Below are 21123 nucleotides of genomic sequence, written 5' to 3' on the forward strand. Positions count from 1 at the left end.
TACTCCTTAGCCGTTGAGTGAAACCTGAACACGTATTTTGAAGTAAAACATACAAAGCAGTGCATCGAAAATAGAACACTTGGGCACAGATATGCAAAGACACACTTATAAGCACATATCCCAACATAATGATAAAGAAATGTTCGAAAGTCAACGAATGAAGTCTCTGATAATGTCCCTCGTTAATATTCGGTCCACCCAGCACAAAACAGCAGAGCACACGTCTGGTCCTCATGAAGATGCATTCCCTCGTGTGTACATAATAATCGACACGTCATTCACTTCACAACACACACATGATGGGTGTCACATGATACTGCACATATTAAGTACATGTGTTATACAAATGAAAGTTCGTTATTTCTTAATACTTGTCAGCGATTCCGCTGTCTTGTAAAAAAACGTGTTAATGATTTTAAAGCGTGCGACTGTAAAACTCCAGTTGGCCACGAGCCCAGAAGTGCTTAGATAGAGTTCGTGTTTGAGTCAAATTCAGGACCGCGCGCAGGGAGAGGGAGGAGGTGACTTTGATTACGGCAGCGAATAATTTCTACATCGTCCTGTCCACATTTTTTCTCGTTTTCGTAGAGGGAAGTAGAGTTTCGTAGAGTTTTCGTACAGGGAAATTGTTTCTAAGTTGAGACGTTCGTAGAACGAACGTCTCAACTTAGAAACAATTTCTGGAAAGTTACATTGCTGATTTGCCAATATTCTTGAAACAGTGGCCGAAGAAAAGTTAAGTTCACGTCCACAGTGGCGTTCATGCCACAAGTGAAGCTTCCTTTCGAATAAAAAGCAAAGGTTATATAGTCGAAAATTGCTTCGCACCGCTGTACGCAAGTGTGAAACATGTGGTTTCTACTAAAGCGATATGAAACAGACGTATGATTTTTTTATTTTTAATTTTGCCGCACAGTTCGAGAAGGAGTACTTCCACGACATGCTCGGCGTCGGCCTGAAAGTGGACGGCCACTTCCTGGAGACGTACGACTTCTGGGGATCGTGGATGGACTTCTGGTACTTCGGCGACCTCCGCCAGAAGTACTACTACCTCACCGAGAACCCCATGTGGCACCCGAGGAAGCTCAACGTTATCCTAACGCCAGCTAACCGAGACATCACAAACGAGGTAAGCACCCGTTAGCGTCGTGCATGGGCACACAACACGCGAACACATTTGTTCTGCAGATATTAAAGCGAGGCGGATTGTGGCGAATGTTCGAGGATTTGCGGTATTCGCTTCTACAAAAGATAGATGGATATGTGGTGTTGTTTAACGTCCCGAAACCACCATAATTCCGCGTGCATAGCTGCATTTATGAATCTGAGAGACGCCGTAGTGGAGGACTCCGGAAATTTCGACCACCTGGGGTTCTTTAACGTGCACCCGAATCTGAGCACACGGGCCTACAACATTTCCGCCTCCATCAGAAATGCAGCTGCCGCAGCCGGGATTCGATCCCGCGACCTGCGGGTCAGCAGCCGAGTACCTTAACCACTAGACCACCACGGCGGGGCTTCTACAAGATCGTTTGCTGTAGGCGGTAAATGAATAAAAATGGCTATAATATATTATATGTCACAAAAAGGTAGATGCATATTTAAGCAATGTCATTTGTACCATGCGGCATCTGGAATTTAGGTGGGTTCCGGTGAAAAATAAGTCAAGTGGAACACAATGTTGCCTTCGTTGCACATGGCGCTCATAAAAAAAATAAAGCAGGAGAAGCACCAGCTATGGGAGAAAGACAAATATATCGCTTAATGTAGAACGAGTTTGTTTATGCGCCGACACCATATAGGTTTATACGTAGATACCAAAGATAATCATCATACGTTAGTCTTTAAACTGCAGTTGTATACAACTTGAAAAGTCTAAACGCCTGACCCGATACGAGTGAAATAAAGATGTGGGCGAGTTTGCAACGATGATATGTTTCAGGAAACTTCAGTTGTTGCTACAGGGCTTATACTGTGTCCTCGTCTCGTGTCTCCCATTTGTTTGCGCTAATTTTCACAAGGTACGAGCAAACGCTCTGGACAATGTAAGTAGTGCCGCAATATCTGCGCAACTTATTCATTTATGAAAAAAAATGTTGTGAATTTAAATACTACCAATTCAGATTTGTTTGCATACTACGTTCAAATGCAATGCGGTTAAAATAAGAAAGTTCGGCACTGTTCGTCTAATTTGACTTTCAACATTTAGCGAGAGCGCTATGCGTTTAAATATTGCCATAATATCAACTGAACTCACGCATTCAAGAATAATCTGTGAGCTACGATTGCGTCAATCGTCGTTTACAGCACAATGTTCCATTAATGACATCACACTGGGACAATACACTGGGAGATCTTTCATGAATTTCTTAATATTAGCAATACTGACGTCGTTGAACCGACTTCTCTTGCGCAGTTCGAGTTGAAGTTCGGCTGGAAGTTCCTGACTCCCGAGACCCGCGGAAACCAGATATTCAAGTCCAAGTACGCCTCCGAGATCGGGGACCCGGCCTTCTCGGTACGCGACGAGGCTCGCTCATACACGACCATCGTCGACGGCGAGTTGGTGCTGAGGGGCCAGCGGGAACGCAAGATCGTCTCCGAGTTGGTGTACACTCGAACCCGCGACCTGCTGCTGCACAACGTCAACTTTATCTACGACCGCACGCCGTTCGCCGTTGGCGAGACCGATCCAGTAAAGGTACGTTGTGTAGGGCAGCGCGCAACGTCACTGAATAGGCTGGTGCAAGTTTTAGACGTCGCTGGTCGCATGGAGAACTTTGACCGAGTACGAACATACTTCCCCTAAAGCAGCGTGAATGGGTATTTTGTGCTTACATGTGGTGGTGACTAAGCATATTATTCGTGTACATATGGCATCATTGTATATACCGTAATCATCATCCGACAACTGGTGTAGAAGATGTTTGGTGACAAGGAAGGAGGAGAGATCGATATGAAAAGCAGGTTTCTAGCCTGCTACTCTTCACGGTGGCAAGGAGAAAAGGGAGAGGATGGTGGTGGTAGTGGTTAGATTATGAAGGCACCTAATTTGTGCAGCCCGGTCGGGAGCACGGTGCAGTGCCTAAAGGAGATAGAAAGAGAAAGGTATGATGATAGTTGACCATGGTGAACTCAATGACTGCTGCGTGGGGGCAGGGCACTCGCGAAAGGTTTTATACACTAGCACTAGCTATAAAACAAGCATTTCAACTTGTCTCCTTTACGCACCCTAAAAGGCAGTTTAAACACCGTTGGGCCTGGTCTAGATGATCTCAAGCATCCAAAGGCCTCTCCTTCGAAAATGGTCGGGAGCCCAGATGATCTGCGACGCCCTTAAGCGACTGTCCTTCGTTCGCATATTGAGGGCACACGCGCATGATTTAGTGCAAAGTCTGTGACGTGGGATATACTCCAGTTAGAGTATTGGTTCTGTCAAATGTTCCGAAAGTATCTCTACGTATATGCGACACGCAGCCACAATCTATGCAGAAGTGTTTCCTGGTCTCTCCTTAACCACAACAGTAAACCGAAAAGCACGAACAGAATCAAGTCTGTGGAGACGCTTTTGGCGATAGTCATGGTCATCGCATAATCGTATCATAAAGGTTTTCGCAGACCTATAAACCACAATGCATTGTTGTCAAACTGTGCAATGGAAATCGATCCGACTGCGCCGCTAGCATGCACCGTTTCTGCTTCTGCGCAAGCTTGTTTGTTCCCAGCTATGTCACAGTGACACCTGGAGTAGCAAGCCAGGCGATAAATGGGGGCTAACATAACCGGGGATACCATTAGAAATTGCTCGCTCTTACTTGAAGAGCACATGCCAATGCCATTCGACAGGAATGAATTCTTTATCTACAAGCGACGATGTCATTCCGTAACGTCATCAAGGGGTAACGTCACGTTGGTGTAAAAACACGAAGCAGTAATTACATCGAGTTATCCCGACGAGAAAGTTGCAGCGCGTAGACCAAAGAAAACATTATAACTTATGGGCGCTCCGCGTTGCTTTAAAACGAAGTTTCCTGCTGCAAGCCTTCTGGCAAAACAGCCGAGAGCAGACATGTAAAACGCCTGCAGCAAAAGCGAGCGGAGCCAACGCTGTGTTTTGTCGGCAAAGAATTAACACATCCCCGTAATTCGAATTTTCGCAGTGCAAACACAGTATGTACCGCGTACACGAATTAGTGGGTGAATTCCAGCAGTACGTTTTAAACTGTACGCCCCCTCCCCCCTTCCCCGAGGCAAACTTCTTTGGAAGTCATACAGTGACATGAATGCAACCTGACTTGAAACCACTGTAATATTTAATTGAACGCGGGGCCAGTTCTTCGGTGTACTTGCATTACAGTCCGTACTTCTGGCATGAGATTGCGTCGGTCGAAATGTCGAATTGTAGAGTTTTATCAACAACCTAATAATTCGTGTGAGATTGTTTTTTATCAGAATTATAAGAAATTCACTTTACATAGGTCAACAACGATAACGCAAGCAGCGCTGAGGAAATCTACCGAATGGAGAAATAGACGGCAAGCTATGAATGTTTCTTTTGTTGAGTTGGGTGCCTTGTGCAGCATCATTATATAAATGCCTGCTTTATATGTTGATAGCACTACCATCTAATTTATAATTATAATTGATAGGGCTTAACGTCCCAAAACCACCCTATGAATATGAAAGACCATGTAGTGAAGGGCCGCGGAAATTACGACCATCTGGGGTTCATTAACGTGCAGCTAGTTCTAAATAAACGAGCTTCAAGCACTTTCGCCTTCATCGAAAATGCAGCCGCCGCCACCGGGATGCGGTCCCGCTACCAGCGGGGTCAGCAGTCGAGTGCCTTGAAAACAAGACCACCATGGCGTGTCTATCTGGTCAATGGTCAACACTTTCTTCCGTATCTGGTGCCCGTGTTAAACGAAGAAAACGCGTCGCTGAATGTCACCGAAACTTCTTGAACGAAATGATGCCGAATAGGATGCACTGAATGAACAAACTTTCGCTGAAATCGGTGACAGGGAATGGTCATACATATGACACGTAAAACACGCACAATCCAGTGTTTTTTCTAACGGTTTGCTTACCTGTTGGTCTTTCTTTTAGGTCTGTTTCCATGGCAGCATGAAGTTCCCGCAACCCGACTACGTGAAGATAGGAATTTTGGATCTCATTTCCGACAGCAACGCAGTGAGCACAAACTTCAACCTGAACTTTGGAAAAGACTGCAAATCTGACCAGAAGGTGAGTTCGCGAATTGTGACCACTTGACTGAGAAAAAAAAAGGCACAGCTACAGAAATTGGAACAAAAGAAAGAACATGAAAAACTAAGACCGAAAGTTACAGAAATTTTCCATTGTACACACTGGAAAAAAATGTCTTTTGATTCTTTATTGTGAGTTCTGACTCACCACGTGTACGACTATTTAAAGACAGACGTGAACTTTATTCGCAAGTCAATGTAATCTTGTAGCATCGTGGAACGCAGAAGAAAGTTAACGTACACCTCTTTAACGAGAGTCAATTACCTGGAAATTCAAGAATAACCAAAACAAAAAGTAACACAGAGGTTTTCTTTCGTTAGAGTGGTATTGAGCGGTTCGCTACACTTTCTTGCAAAAAAGTGAGTAAAAATCAACTAAAACTTTATAAAAATCCATAAAAAATGAAGAAAAAGTTGAAAATAAAATATTCCAAATACAAATGAAAGAGATACTGCGTTGTAGCTAGATAGACAGACATTCATTGTCCACCTCATGACAAAGATGACCCGAAGAAGCGAAGGCCTCACATGCTAAAGGCAGTCCATGGAACAGCGTGCAAGGATCCTGTCCTTTGACAAGGAACAGTATTGCAGACCATCAAGCCAAGCCTACACCCGTTTCTTATGCGCGCTTTAACGAAACCGGTCACACAAAATGCCTATAACCATCTTCGGGAAGTCGCTTCAATTTACTGCGATCGACAAAGCACAAATTAGAAACACGTGTTCCGCCGAGACAGCGTCGCCCATAGTTCATCGTTTCTCCGGCGAGAACGTATTACGCGATACTTCACCGTTCCTTTCAGCCCTGATTATCACGGTTACCAGGAGCCGTGCTTGCAAAACTTCACCGAATTTCCTTGCTGGGCCAGTTATAATCTTGAATACAGGATAGCGGGGCTCTGACACAGGGCACAGAAAGTCCTATTCATAAGTACTTTTTGCCTCTGTGTCCACTCCTCGGTATCCATTGAGGTTTCAAAGCTTTGTGCATGGGTCGAAATTCAGTCATTTCAGTCATTCACTAAAAAAAAAGAAAAAAGCGGTCGGACGTATTGAGAATTGCCGAAGTGGACTGAAGCGCTAGGTCATCTTGAGAATACATCCCGAATAACCAGAACAGCTGAACTTGCGCACTACGCGGCACAGTGCCTAAATACGTTGTGAATTCCAATCTACTCAGTGTCAATGTATATCATTGCGAGTACCTTGCATCCGCGTTCACAGATCACGATGCGAGCCATATGGGAGCACACGGAGGAACAGAAACACCTGCTCGAGACCCGGGACCACGAAGAGCCGGTCGGCAAGTTCCTGAAGAACCCGTACAGGGACCTCTGGAAGGAATGCTCGCACGACAAGGCCAACGGCGTTCACTGGAGCAAGGCCTGCGACGAGTTGCTGTTCGACGTGACCACGCTCAAGAAGTTCACTGCCGACATCGAGTACGAACACGTGAGTGCCCGCTTCGCCCTAATCTCCGCGTAAGTAGCCCCAGTTGAGGCCAAATGTAAGGACTGCAAGGACCCTGCTCTTCGCATGTACTTTCTCGCTTCCTGCTTGGGAGAATGCATTTGGCAACGAATCCTGTGTTTTCGCGTCACCTACCCACCCGAAGCTGTTATTTGGCTGTTGTATTATCTGACCCGAAATTCCAATGCTTGTGACAGCACTTTAGGAGTGAATGAAAAGTGAAGCAAAAAAAAAAATGAACAGTGATCAACAAAAAAATCAACAGAAAAGTGAAGCAACGATTGATTCGGCTTATCTCCCTGGCACGCTACGCTAGTGTCAACGCCTTGATTGTATTTATAAAGAGCTTATTCATAAAAAATATTATAATACGTGGGGTTCGACGTCACAAAACCACCGTATGATTATGAGAGACGCCGTAGTGGAGGGCTCCAGTAATTTCGACCACGTGGGGTTCTTTGAAGTGCACCCCAATCTGAGCACACGGGCCTACAGCATTTTCGCTTCCATCAAAAATGCAGCCGCCGCAGCCGGAGTTCCATCAACCGACCTGCGGGTCAGCAACCGAGTTGCCTTAGCCACTAGACCACCACGGCATGGAGTAAAAATTATATTTTACGGTCAAGAACAACAAGCTGGTTATAGTAGGCGCGTCGTTGTCGGAAACACCGGATTAGCTGGTCTATGCCATGGTCTGATGTGTAGCCAAAGCATCTCGGTTGGCATCGCGGCGTTCGCTGCCGAGCAATGACCATCGACATCAGCTACATAACACAGTGCCTTTCTAAATGAACGTTCAGAATAATGCTCCTTTGATAAGCGTATACTAAACATAAGTGTGACGCCATATTTAGTTAGACGCTTTAATTGATATTTCTGCGACCTCTTACTCAGAATTTTCTTTCGGACCTTTCCCGTTGCAGTGTAATGTTTTCCCATTGCTGGTTATTTACTTGGTTATCACATTTATTTAAGTTCTCATGGATACCTGGGCGAAATGAGCAAGAAAAGGCAATCGACACCCCAGATGTGAACTTGAATTCAGTCTTGAATTTTCGGTCACTGAATCCACAAAGTACGCAGTGAGCGGGTGATCTGCTGAACCCAATCACATTAAACGTAGTTTTGACATCATGCGCTTAAAACTATCCAACAGACTTCTGCATGAGATTTTTCCGATGGTCAACAATGGATTAGTATAGTTCACGCGTCGTATATACCACGATCGGTGAGTTGCCTGTTTCCCAAGAGTATTCGGAACATTTCATAGATGTGCTGCTGCTGCTGCTGCTGCTTTCCGATTCCGTCTCTTGGCCTTCATAACACTGTCTCTGACATGCGCAGCTCTCAAAGAACTTCATCAAGTACATGCACGAGCTGAGGAGGCACGTCCGCTACAGCTACTTCCCGTGGCTGTACCAGCTGGAGGACTTCGATGTGACCAACCCCGAGGGCAAGATGAAGGTGATCGGCAACGTGAGCGCCTTCAGCGACGTCTGGGACCTGCACGTGACCCTGCCGAACGAGATCGTCAAGTACAAGCAGGCACCGCTGCCTTGGTGGTTCATCACGCCGCGCTTCTACTCGCTCTTCGAGTACTCCAACCTCGAGCAGTACTCGTCGCTCTTCAGGCACAGTGAGTGGCCGTTATTTCGTTGAAGTCAGCCTCTCTTTCTGCGAAGAGTGGACACAGCGTCTTGCGATGTCTGCGCTTATATTTTTTTTTGCGTCGACGGGACATGACGGCAATATTACGACATAATCAATAACAATGGTCCGCTCGGAACATGTCGAGAAAAGGCCTTCAGTAGCTATATGCTGAATTCATTCCGATAACACAAGTATTGACTAATTTCGGAGCAAACGTGCAATTTTTTTACTTCTAGATATGTAGATTACTTACGCCAGAGTCCACTAAAGATTGACACACGTCATTGCCGTCACGGAAATGACGTCCATACAGGCTACGCGGGCAGTTCAGAAAATAAATGTCAGCTAATGTTGGATCCCCGATCTCCTCACAACAGCGCTTCAATAAGTCTCGATGAAACACTTGAGGTCTCTGCGAAACCTTTTACATATGAATTAAGGTCAATGACCCAGCACGTGCGAAGCGCTAAGTTCTAGCACGTCCTAAACAAATGGCATTCGCGACGTACGAGGCAGTGGCAAGAGATGCATCGCTAGCATTATTGCATTTTCTCAAAGCTCATTTCATTACAGAATGAATCATAACGTAGACAAAAAGAAAATTATAAATAATAGCATCCACGATATAGAAGATACATATTTTTTACACTAGAGAAGTGGCGAAAATATATTGTGACGAGTAAAAGCTTGCTAGACATTTGGTCGACAAGAAAGCGAGAAACATGGACATCAACCAAAATTCTTCTGAAGAAGACAAAGTTACTTATGCTTTCTTGTTCCAAGTCTCGCTTCTTCACTAGATTTTCAGCACCTTCAGTTTCCTTTGAGCCGGTAAAAGTGTGAAACAAGATGAAGAGACGTGGTAATGACCAAAATGCAATGCAGAATACCAAATATTAATTCGAACATGCACAGAGCAGGACTGGTGATCTCTCCTTCTTGCTATTATTGTAATGAGGCCATAATTATTGAACACATATTGGAGAGCTGCGGATGTTTTTCCTCACACAGAAAACGAACTATCAAAATAATATTGCGACAATGTGATCTACCAGTTACGCCGGTCATTCTGTTATCATATGGATCTTCATAATTAACTTTTTCATATATTTGCGTCTGTAACATTAGCACATACAAAATAATATTATTACCAAAGCCCGTCTGTATGATCCACCCGAATCTTGGCGGATCCCCTTTAGCGAGTGGGTGCCAATCATCTAAGGTTCATAATAATCATCATTAGTATCATCATCATCAAAATAATACGGTTCAGGGACAGTCCCCCGGTGTGGGTGCATGCCCCAGATACAATGACCTTCTCATCTCTACACTACATAAAAATTCAGATGACTTACTTTAAAAAATGCCACAGTGTGGATACGAGCTATATTACAGCATCACATTATGATTCTGATATTTTTTGTACTTGCTAGGATTCTGCGACGTGCAAGGAACGATGATCAAGACGTTCGACGAAGTCATCTATGAACTGCCCGACACCGACTGCTACAAGGTGTTGGCCAAGGACTGCTCAGAACATCAACACTTCCTCGTTCTAGGGGCCAAGACCAGGAACGTTAACTACCCGAAGGTAAGCGACGACTTCGTTTATTCTCCTTGCTTCACCACAACAGTCGCCTTGGCAGACTTCGATTGGCAGACTTTGATTGGCAGACGCCTTTAAAAAGGAGCTTTCGTTGCCATATTGAATCAAGGCAGAAGGAAGGAACTACAACCAACCTAATATGTTTTTACTGTCAAGTTGCGGATAGTGCAAAAAGCAGCAAACGTTCAAAGGACACTCGAAGGAGACAGAGCACAAGTGTTCTTCATTTCCTCGAAATAAAAAAAAAATCAGATCTAAGGATAACTAACATTAAGTGCCCAGCATAGCAGTAGCGTGCGCGTGCGCGTTCTCGATTATGCCATTCGTTCAAGTAGTTATCTCATACCAAATGCCACAGTACAGTGACTGTACAATAACTAAAGAATTATATACGTTTTCATTATTACTAATTCCTGCAAGATGAAAACAACTTATTTCAACACTTTCCCTTGTTTTATATGTGGTCTTCAGAACCATGACATCAAACTATGTATATTACACGCATTCTTACATGGTCGACCATAATTCGTGTCGTCAATGGCTAAAGAGGCTCATTATGAATACGAGAGCGCGCACGTACAGTATGAGAAAACAAGAGTCCTCGAACACTTTCTTGAGAGTCTTCGCTTGGAACTTAAATGACTCGCTCTAAAGCTACACGCGCACTATATTTAGAGATCATTATACTCTCTTAGGGTAGTCGTGTGACCAAGAGGGAGTCATTGCGTCTCCCTAAATGGGGCCACATACATGGCCGGTCAGGACTCAGCGAAAAAAAAGAAAGGCACAGATACTGTTCATTTTTCTTTAAAATGTATAGGAAGAAACCACTTCTCACAAGCCCGTTAGTTTATCGCAGTAGACTCGCCACTGGTTATACGTGAAATTAAACATACTCGTGGCTCCCTTGCAGGCCATGCGCATGTTCCTGCACACGTTCAAGATCGAGGTGCTGCCAGTGTCCGACGACAGCGTGCCCATCGCACGAGTGAACGGAAAGAAGGTGCCCGTGACGCCGGAGGAGCCCTTCCGTCAGTACGTAAACACCGGAGTGCGCGACGTGGAGCTCTTCCGCATCGAGACTTACGGACACCAGCCCGTCTACAAGGTCTTCTCGGAGAGCTTCGGGGTCCGGGTTACCCACGACGGCAAGGGTATCTTTGTCCAGGTACGTGCAACAAGTCCACACTACTCGGAGTCACTGTTTCTTTAGAAACTTCATTCGCAAGACTATGCGCAATGGACTGAGTTGTAAGCATTGCGTTTATGCAGACAAGAGACGTTTCACTATAATTTCTCTTTTTTTTTTGCATTCGAAATATTTCTTCTAAAATACACCACGCTCGACTCTCTGCGTTGAACAGCCACGAGGCGTCACTCCTCCCGTCAATGATTATTCATGGAGTTTAATGAAATAAGACCCAGTTGTGGTTGGAAAGTGCCTACTTCGATCGTGTACAATATGCATAATATCGAGGGCTTTCGGCATCAATGCGTGCTTGCGAGAATTTCGAAAACAAACCTTATCGGTTGAGTGTAGCAAGAAAAAAAAAACATGTTTCTGAAGTTACTCACAGCTAGTTACCAAGCACATTTCGCCCGCACCCATCATAGGCGGATGCATGTACTACCATCATTATTGTGCTACAAGCTACCATCATTCGCATGGTAGCTGAAATATCGTAGCGCCATAGTTTCCTCTAGTAAATATTGTAAAAAAAATATATACGATTCATACCGTAGCACTGCGAAAGCTGTACGCTCTTGACATTCTGTTTATTTCAATTGAACGTAACCACCATTGAAAAATGATATATCTGAACATTCGAAGGTGATCTCTTATGAGTTAGACTGAAACGTCACGCGACCACTTTTGTTTTTCAGCTTGCTCCTTTCTACCGAGGCAAGGTGTGCGGTCTTTGCGGCGACTACAACTTCAACAAGTTCCACGAGTTCACCGGGCCTGACAAGTGCCTGCACCCCAACTCGACCACGTTCGGTAACAGCTACGTCATCCCGTCGGACAACTGCAACGCGCCCCAGTACCGAAACCCGTGCGCCTACAATGGTAAGCTATAGAGAGCATATCCCGCGACTTTGTTGACCTTGTAGAGGGTGTCCGCACTTCGCGAGTTTGAGAACTCGCGAAGTTCGCTCGCCCCAACCTCGCCCTCCACTCCCACTCCCAAAACTTCCATCCCCAAAAAAACTTTTAGGGAGAACCCCGCCCCTGTTTTAACTCCACCATTGATATAAAGTTCAGTCTCCATTCAATGGTTATTCTGTCTCACTGTAAAAAAAAAAACACTTTTTGAAAAATTCTCTGGCAGCTCTCTTGCCACAATATTTCTGTAAAGCTGTTCTTCCTGTCTCGAAGTTTTCTGTGTTTTAACAAATTTTTTTTTGTGTTTTACTTTTACAGGAATTTCGGGCGTAAACACAATTCCGATACTTGCGTTACACAAAAAGACGATTTTCTCTTGGTCATTTTTCAGTTATTTCACTTTCATTTCCCGACTAACTGTACAGCTATTTCAGGCTTAAAAACCAGTTTTAGCGTCCAAAAGTGCGGGAGCGCTCTATACAGCACCTTGGCACCTGTTGACGTCCGTCATTCGCTATGCTTTGAGACCTTTCCTCCAACATTCCTTTGAGGCGGCAGAGGCGCAACTCCTTTCTTTATTATTGGATATGATTCGGCGCAATTTAGACGAAGACAAATGGAGACACACAGAACACAGGACGAGCGCTGACTTGCAACTGAGTTTAATGTGTGTTTAGAAGAAGTGTTTAACGATTTAGAGTACATCGTACTCTACTATGGGAGAGCATAATGCCGTCCCAATTACCCAGCGCTGTTATAGCAACAGAGAACACTTGAAGGAGCCTTCTTTATTGGATTGCCGTTCATCATCAGTGTACAATGCCTCCACAGACGGCACTTGCCGCGACCACCGAAATGTATCTAAAATTTGGCTAGTTTGGCACAATTTTTTTGCTAACTCTGTGCTTCTCTAATTTTCTAGACTGTCATTGTCGGTTCCACGCTTCGTTCTAGAGAAGGCCTTTATACCACCAACTCTGACACGTTTGCAGCTGATGAAGTACAATAGCAAATTTTTAGGCGAATGGAATCGGTACACAATGTCTTGATAGCCCTAACAATTTTTCGTTTTGAAGCAAAGATAAAACCTAAGAATGTTCTGTATATATTACGAAATGAATGTGATATTCACAGCAACCACTTCTTTACTGGGTAGAGCTGACAAATCGTACCTTCTGAAAAACAGGACGTCCCTTTCCCCCCAATGCGAGAAATTCCGTATTCCGATGGAGGCGGAAATGTCGTACGCCCGTGTGCTCAGATTTGGGTGCACGTTAAAGAACCCCAGGTGGTCTAAATTTTCGGAGCCCTCCACTACGGCGTTTGTCATAATCATATAGTGGTTTTGGGACGTTAAACCCCAGATATCAATCAATCGAGAAATTCCGTAAAACGGTAAATGCCTATGAACTTTTGTGTTGTTTAACGGCCGTTTCCTACAGCGATGCGTACTCATTGGTTTCCTTTACAACGCAGTCGGTGAGCAGTGCACTGTGATGCGCACCGTGACCAGGGAACGCGGCGAGGGCAAGGAGCGCGAGGTGTGCTTCTCGCTCACCCCTCTGCCCAAGTGCTCGGACACGTGCGTCGAGACTCGCCTCATGAGCACCGAGATGGGCTTCCACTGCCTGCCGGCCCGGGACGCCACCACCAAGCACCTGCTGCAGCAGGCATCGGTGCGACCGCTCACCGAGTTCCGCCGCAAGAGGCAGTACCTCAAGACCACCGTCTATTTCCCGGAGAGCTGCTACAGACCCTGAGATCCGCGACTCCCCCACCCCTTTCCAGCGGTGCTGCGCAGTCACCACCTTAGAAGCCGATTGCTGGCTCAATCGTTTAGTCCCCCGTTTCTCCAGTGATTTTTTTTTTCTTTTTCCAAGTAAACCTCCAAGGTCTCGAGAAAATAGGGGCGCGGCCACTTGTGATTTTTAACCTCCCAGCCCTTGGCGTGTTCTTCAATCAAGTATTCCTGGCGACGACTTCACTTACAAACGACGCCGTGACTGGGTACACTTACTGTCCTTTTGGGAGACGATGATTTAGTGAAATAAAGGATATTGTGATTTCGAAAGTACTGTCTTTGTTCGATATTATGAATGCAGCGCCCGCATAAAGAGTGCAGAGTCACTCCGGGGCATGTGGTGACACGACTCGACAGCAACACCTTTTTTTTTTTCTGTGCATGCCTTGCTCCACGAAGCTGCACTAAAAAATTCAGCCACTCCGCCCTCAGCGGTGTTAGGCAGTTTTCCGACAGACGATATTATCCCACTGGGAGTGTTACATTACTGTGGCCGAGTGAAGACACTGAAGTTCTAGCGCTCAGGCAACAATTTCCAGACCGAGCAATGAAACACACGTATGTGGTGGAGTTCTCTGCTACTTGGACGCACCTCGCGTTCAGAGGGTAAGTGAATAACACATGTCTATTGTACTTCAGCACTATAAACCTGTGAAGAAAAGAGAAAGTGAAGAACCCCTAAACTTTTCCGGCATTTTTTTTTAGAATTGAAGAAAACGCGAACATCGAGCTCAGAGTGCCGTAACGATGAACGATGCCAAACGTAGCAGCACTGCGAGGCACAGTGCCGAAGAACACCTGTGCACAGCGTATTGGCAGGACTGCTTGTACGATGTAACACGCAGTCCAACTGTCGCCAGGCTTATTCACCAAACAGAGCTTGACATCGGCTAACGTACATTACATCGGATAGTGAAGTTCAAGAATGCAGACGAGGCGCCGCAAGGAGCCAAGAGCACTTATAGGGTCATCCAACTGTGGAGTCTGGCTGGTGGCTTTTGACTGGCACTTACCGAAGTATGCTGTTACAATTTGGTGTGATATGCCGAACGCTTTCGAATTCCGCCATTTTGTCAGATTTTGCAATGTCGACATTTTCCAGTCAGTCAGGCCCGACCAATTATGTAATTGGATGGCGTTCGGAATAACATTCCTGGTCGCTCAATGGAGGACAGCGTTCTGTTCTTTTCGTTTATTCTTTTATGACGAAAGATGATTGTCAATCGACACTCGAGCGTGAACACACACAGGCGACGCGGCCTTGTTGCATTAGCAGTAACATTGGCATTGTACAAAAACAGCTCTCGACGCTGAGTTCCCAAGTACTGAACGAGAGTTGAAAGGCAAACGGGAATGCCGATAAACCAGGAGTGACAAGGCTATTATTACGTGTTCTATAAAAAGGAAACCGTCACAACAGCCTTCTAATCTCCTCTCTCCTGTCATCCTGTATCTTCTCACTCTTCAAGGACTGAGTTGTAAGAGGCTCAGGCATCACTGCTGTTTACGTAACCAAGACGTGTGCAACGCGAGGGCAGCCTTCCATGTCTACAAAGACCTCAGACCTATTGACTTCCCAGCTGCAGTCGCAACAAGGGCATGTCATCTCTTGCACGGCGTCCATATCTTATCTATCGTCGCCAGTCGTCCAGTCGTGCTAGCGCCTGTTGACGAGACATTGAACTTGGGAGTTATTGAACTCGGGTGGCCTGCGGTGTCTGCCGCGCCGAGTGGCGCGATACGGATAGAAGTCGACGTTGTGGTGTTCGACTAACAAATGACAAGATAAGGTCTAGAGAGTCACTCGTACGGTTTCTTATGAAGTGGAAGAAAGGGAAATCATCCTGACCACGAAAAAACAAGACGAAGGTGGTGGTAAACGATAGAATCAGATATGCGGACTTATAGGCAAAAGTTAGGGTGAAGAACGTTATCAAAGATACACCCGAGACAACGCTATGAAGCAGTTGGCCTAAGTCAACCGGTGGTGATGATGGTAAAAAAATGTCACACGATCCTTTATGCATTTGTCGAAAACGTCTTGAACGCGAAATCTATTTCTGGCTTCGCAAAATATATGCGTGGAGGAGGGCAACTTCGGCAGATATCCTTGATGAGGGATTTCACGAGAGCCTTTTTCCGAGGACGAACCTTCGAGATTTTCTTATCGATTTTCTACTTTTATTGAGCTCGATAAACAACTTAGAGCAGTATTCATGAACCAGTCTTGTCCTTATCTTCCGCGCGGTTACCGATTTCGCCCCTTTATAACGCATGTAGAGAGTACAGGAAGTTGAAGAAAACGTGAGGTAAGGCCGAGCTTGGTCGGTGAATACGGGCCTTAGTCCTTCCAAGAGGAAAAGAGGGAATGCTAATGAACTTTCACTTATCATTCGTTGAGGGGCGACATGATAAGAGACTTACCAGGACGAGAATTTGTTCAAGTTATAAATCGGAGAATCTGGGCGTGGCAATTGACAAAAAAAAAACCAACACTGTTGAGGCCCCCAATTCCAGCAGTGTTGTTGATCTCGTAATACAATCTGTGAATGTCACGGTTTCGTCGACCACTGTTTTAAACTGAAACGGGAGCGATCATTTTCGGTATATTTACGAATGTTGCTGGATATAAAAAAAAATGTGAACACTAGTGCTCCTCGGTCACACGTTTGAACACCTATCGAGAACTTCTTAAGGAAGCTACCAGAGGCCTATTTGCTGACATGCTGCGCAGCAAGAAAGCGGCTACGAAATCAAAGTCACTGACGGAGCATTTCCGTGCCGCTAACTTGAAGCTACGCCATCTCCGCACCACCTTGTAAGAGAGCGGTGCGTATGTTACTGAGGAAAAAGAGTTAACGAGAGTTGAAAACAGCACCGAATAGAATCAGCACCGTAATTTGTAGGGACACTAAGATTAAGACGACCGCAATAAGCTGCATTCGGCGAAAGCTTGTCAGCTTTTATCCCAATCGCTATAGTGAGGAGAATTCTTGAGACGCTTTCTGAAAAGACTTCCTCCCATAAAAACCTTCTGAAGCTCTTGCCCTGAACATTGCAATATAAACCATGATTTTTATTATGTGCTTTCATAAGTTGTTTATATGTGTTTCAGCAGTAATGCTTGCTTTTTTGCTTTCACTGATGAGCTTGCAATTTTAATGCTTTTCTTATCTGAATTTCGGAAGGTGTTGTGAAGCGATATGTCTTCCAGAAACAAAAACTTTTTTTTTCGTGTTTCTCTTAAGCACATTCTTGCTCAAATACGATTACTTTCCACTCCTGTAATAGCCCTCCGAAACGGGCTGACTGTATCAACAAATGAAATGAATGAATCGAAACCCTGGGAAAACTCTCGCACTGTTAGGGGGAGAATTCGCGGATGCCTTTTCATCCCGAAGCTCGTCAGAAGCCATGGATCCCATGCAGCCCTTCTCCAGTTCTGTGGTGAATGCACCATCAGAGAACTGGAGAGAGGTGACTGCAATAGAAAACAGAGAGCAGTGACTCCAGAGAAGGTGATTCTTAAGAGAAAAAGGAAGAGAAAAGTGAGCACCGTAACTGTCTGCTTCAGTGAGCGACACCTCAACAGTAGCTCACAAAGGATGGGGGTGAGGAGGGATAAAAGGGGTAGGAGTAAAGGTGTAGAAAAGAGGAAGAGACGTGAGGTGGTAAGCCAGAAGGAGCGACAACAAACTGCGGCTCCATTCAGGAATTAGAGTCGGCGCTTAGCAGTTGAGGCGACATAGTGTACTAGGTCCTGATCCCATCAGTAATCAGAATCTCGTGAATCTGCGGAAGCCTCGAAAACAAGAACTCCTGGGCATATTCAGTGCACTGTGGAACACAGAAAACATTTTGAAGACTTTAAAATTTGCCTGGCTAGTGCCCATTTTAATGCGCTGGAAACAAGATACGCTTACTTCGCCTCATGTCACCCGGTCTCATGTCACTCGGCCTCATGTCACACCATGCGATTAGAATGTCATAGCAAAATTCGTTCATAGCACCGTCTGAATAGGTTTGTCGAAAAGAAAAATAAGGTTCTTACATACATGAATGGTGTTAGGCAGTCATTGTGCAATCGAAATAATATATTAGACCACGTAAGCCATATCGAACATCATCGAGAAGATAGCCTTTCTACCCTTGCTGTATTCATGGACATCTTCTAGGCTTATGACTACGTCATACGAAAATTTGTTCTCATGCAACTACGATCCACGGGAATTAAAGAAAGGCGCTTCATACGCGCTTTTCTCAGCAACTGCAGTATTCGTGTTCGCCTCGGAGACACTGTTAGTGAGAAGAGGAGCAATTGCCGCGGTGCACGTTCTCTCCTCTGTTATATTGCCGCGGTGAGTATTCTCTCCTCTGTTATTTAACGTAACGTTGCTCTGTCAGGTCTTCCAAATGCACTTTTCTGTTGGCACGTCCCCCTAAGACTGCCAATATATACCAATGACAGCTCTCTCTGGGTTTCGGCTAGAATGAATAGCCCAAGGAGCTAGCAGTTAGAGCTGTTCAGGCCCACTAGTAAACACTCGGTCTGTCCATAACAGCTCTCAGTCAGTCAGTCAACGAACTTTATTCGGGTCCTAATGAACCACATAGTCGTAGCTGCGGGTCGCGCCCACGTTGGGGCCAGAACACCATGATCCTCCGCCCGTTCGCGGGTCCTTTTCACAGAACCTAGTTGTTAAAGAAGATCGCCGCTTCTGAGTGCTTCCTTCCAATCCTCTTGTTGACTAAAAGAGGCACTCTTTAACGCGTAACATTGCCAAGAGCATCAAGCTGAAGAATGAACCCGCCTAACAAGATGCAATTGATGTAATTCTCTCAAACTATAAGACAGCAATGCCCCAACTTTATCAAGGGACTCCCACAAACGAGCTCTGCCACCAGTCGCTAGCATAACTGAAAGAAGCTACCAAAAAAGGCATCGAGATAACATTTAAGGGGGTGCTTTTACACGTTGGTGTCCGCGGCAACGAAAGAGCAGGTGTCTTGTCCAACGAAGCACTGGAACCCGCCCGATCCGACCTGTGTCACAAGAGGCATTAGTCACACCGAATCAACCATACGGTACAGAAAAACAACGCGATCGGCCTACCCCCCTGATTAGTTACGTAAAGTAAGGGACAAACCTTCAACGTTGTACACTGAATGCAATGAAGTTGCCTGGTTCACTACATCACTACAACTCGTTGTGCGAGCGTTTTTTTTTTCTGATGTGAGGAGTAAGGAAAGTAGTGGAGATCAACAGTACTGAAAGTTGGGCGAGTTGAAGTAGTGGAGATCATTAAGCACAGCGCTGAAAAAAAGAAATGTCCAGAGAGAAAGAGAAGAAAAAGAGACAATATAAAAAAAAGATAGAAAGAACTAAAGAGGAGAAGAGAGAAGGTGATATAATGAAAGATGAAGTGAGAAGTAAAGAACGGGAGATAGAATAAAAAAAGTCATAAAATAAATATCGCAATCGGCATGGATAATCGTCGAATGCACCAACCGAACCGTATTTATGCGTACATGTTTGCCTTAGCCCTAGTTCCATTCTCTAAAATACGAAATGGCTGCGTTAACAGCCCAATATTGCGGCGCGGAAACCCATCCATGAAATAGTTTAAACATTATCTGCCTTACCGAAACTCTGGTGCTTTTCGTGAAAACAAAAAAAAAACGTTGGTGAGTGACATTTGACATTTCCACATGACCTACCCGAACACTGATCAGCGCTGCTGGTCGGAGTTTTCTGGAAGCTGTCTGAAAAAAAATTTAAACAAAGGTTCGGAATTTGACAGTGAACGCAACAAAATGACATGCCGTCTCGGTAAATTCCAGAAGCTGCAGCATAAGATAACTACATTTCTCCGCCGAAAGCAGCAAAGCAGACTCGTAGAGTTGGCTCTATCTTCTGACTGGGGCAAAAAAAAAAATCAAGAGAAAACAAAGTTATATCCTTGCTTATCAGCTAGTTCGCGGCAGCGCTCTGTATCGCGCGTCAACCGCCAGTACCAGGGGGTGTAACCCAAGAGGGCAGTGGTAAGGGAACGCGGACGGTTGCCGTCGACAACGTCCACGGTACGGAGTAGCTGCAGTGCCCAGAGCAGCGCGCAATGTTATCAGGGATGCCGCCGCTAATTCCAAGACCAAGAGAGCAGGATGGAAATAGGAAAAAAAGATATTAAAGGGTAAGGAAACCTCAACTACGGCACATTCTGTCAGATTGAGGCACAGTTGACGAGGCGAGCGCTTCACGAAAAAAATTCCGCACGAGCCACGGGCACCAGTGTGCGGAACTTCAACGCAGCGCGACAATACACGGAGAGAGGAAAAACACTGCACCAGCGCAAACTCGCAACCGCTTCACTGGGTCGCCGCAGAAGGGCTGCATGTGCAGTCCTCCCGTCCTCCCTATCACCACCTTCCACATCGTACATTATTTGCTCGGTAAATGACCCTCCATTGATAAAGGGGAAACAACACGTTCCATGATTGCACAATCGAGTAACGCTGGCCGACCGTACAAGTCTATTCCAGTTTGCTTTGCATGGACACCCTATACCACTACGATTTCCACCAAAAACGGGACTTGATATGGGCTGGAATTCGCAGCAATGTAAGAGGTACTGAACGCACCTGTTGACAGCACTGAAGGTACCCCGACAGGCGGGCGAGAGGCTTTCCGGAGAGGTCCAGATAAGGCCTTCAGCCCACAAGAGCGCAAAAGAGGGGTTTTTGCAAACGCCTATCAAATAAGAGTGATGTCATGTTTATGGGTGATACTATAGCTCCTAAACACTGACCGGAAGGCTCCGGCCGCATTTCGGTGGATCCCGCGAGCTTACATCTGGAAAGCACATGAAAGAATACCAGGTGGGTCAACATTTACGCAGTTCTCACAGGACTCCCTCATAATCATATGCTAGTTTTGGGATGTGAGACCCCAATATCTATTGCTATAAATTGCTAAACGTTAATTGACATGTACTGACTGACGTTGCGAGAGATTTCAACAGCCCTCTTCAAACTTGCATGCACGTATCGCAGCCACTTGGAAATAGACGCGGAATGGAGGTCATGTAAAGCGTTGGCAGACGTGAAGGCCCTACCCGAACTCGGGCGATGCAAACGGCTATAGCGTATACATTTATTACAAGATAAAACCGTCCGCATCTTCATCACTAATCAGCATCAGTGCCAGAACTAGGGTATTCATCGT

General features: G+C 45.4%; 1 protein-coding gene across 1 annotated transcript in view; it reads left to right on the plus strand.

Annotated features, from left to right (window-relative positions):
• Nucleotides 1-14171, plus strand: part of LOC119181338 (vitellogenin-6) — a 38139-nt gene extending 23968 nt beyond the window's left edge. Inside the window, exons 19-27 of the mRNA XM_037432553.2 lie at nt 917-1129; nt 2417-2701; nt 5110-5247; nt 6495-6722; nt 8085-8376; nt 9824-9981; nt 10910-11164; nt 11881-12064; nt 13577-14171. Coding sequence (XP_037288450.2) covers nt 917-1129; nt 2417-2701; nt 5110-5247; nt 6495-6722; nt 8085-8376; nt 9824-9981; nt 10910-11164; nt 11881-12064; nt 13577-13860 — 2037 coding nt within the window. The 3' untranslated portion in view covers nt 13861-14171. The remainder of the gene's footprint in view (nt 1-916; nt 1130-2416; nt 2702-5109; nt 5248-6494; nt 6723-8084; nt 8377-9823; nt 9982-10909; nt 11165-11880; nt 12065-13576) is intronic.
• The last annotated feature ends 6952 nt before the right edge of the window (nt 14172-21123 follow it).

This window comes from Rhipicephalus microplus, chromosome 10 (assembly GCF_043290135.1).
Source record: "Rhipicephalus microplus isolate Deutch F79 chromosome 10, USDA_Rmic, whole genome shotgun sequence".
Lineage (NCBI taxonomy): Eukaryota > Metazoa > Arthropoda > Arachnida > Ixodida > Ixodidae > Rhipicephalus > Rhipicephalus microplus.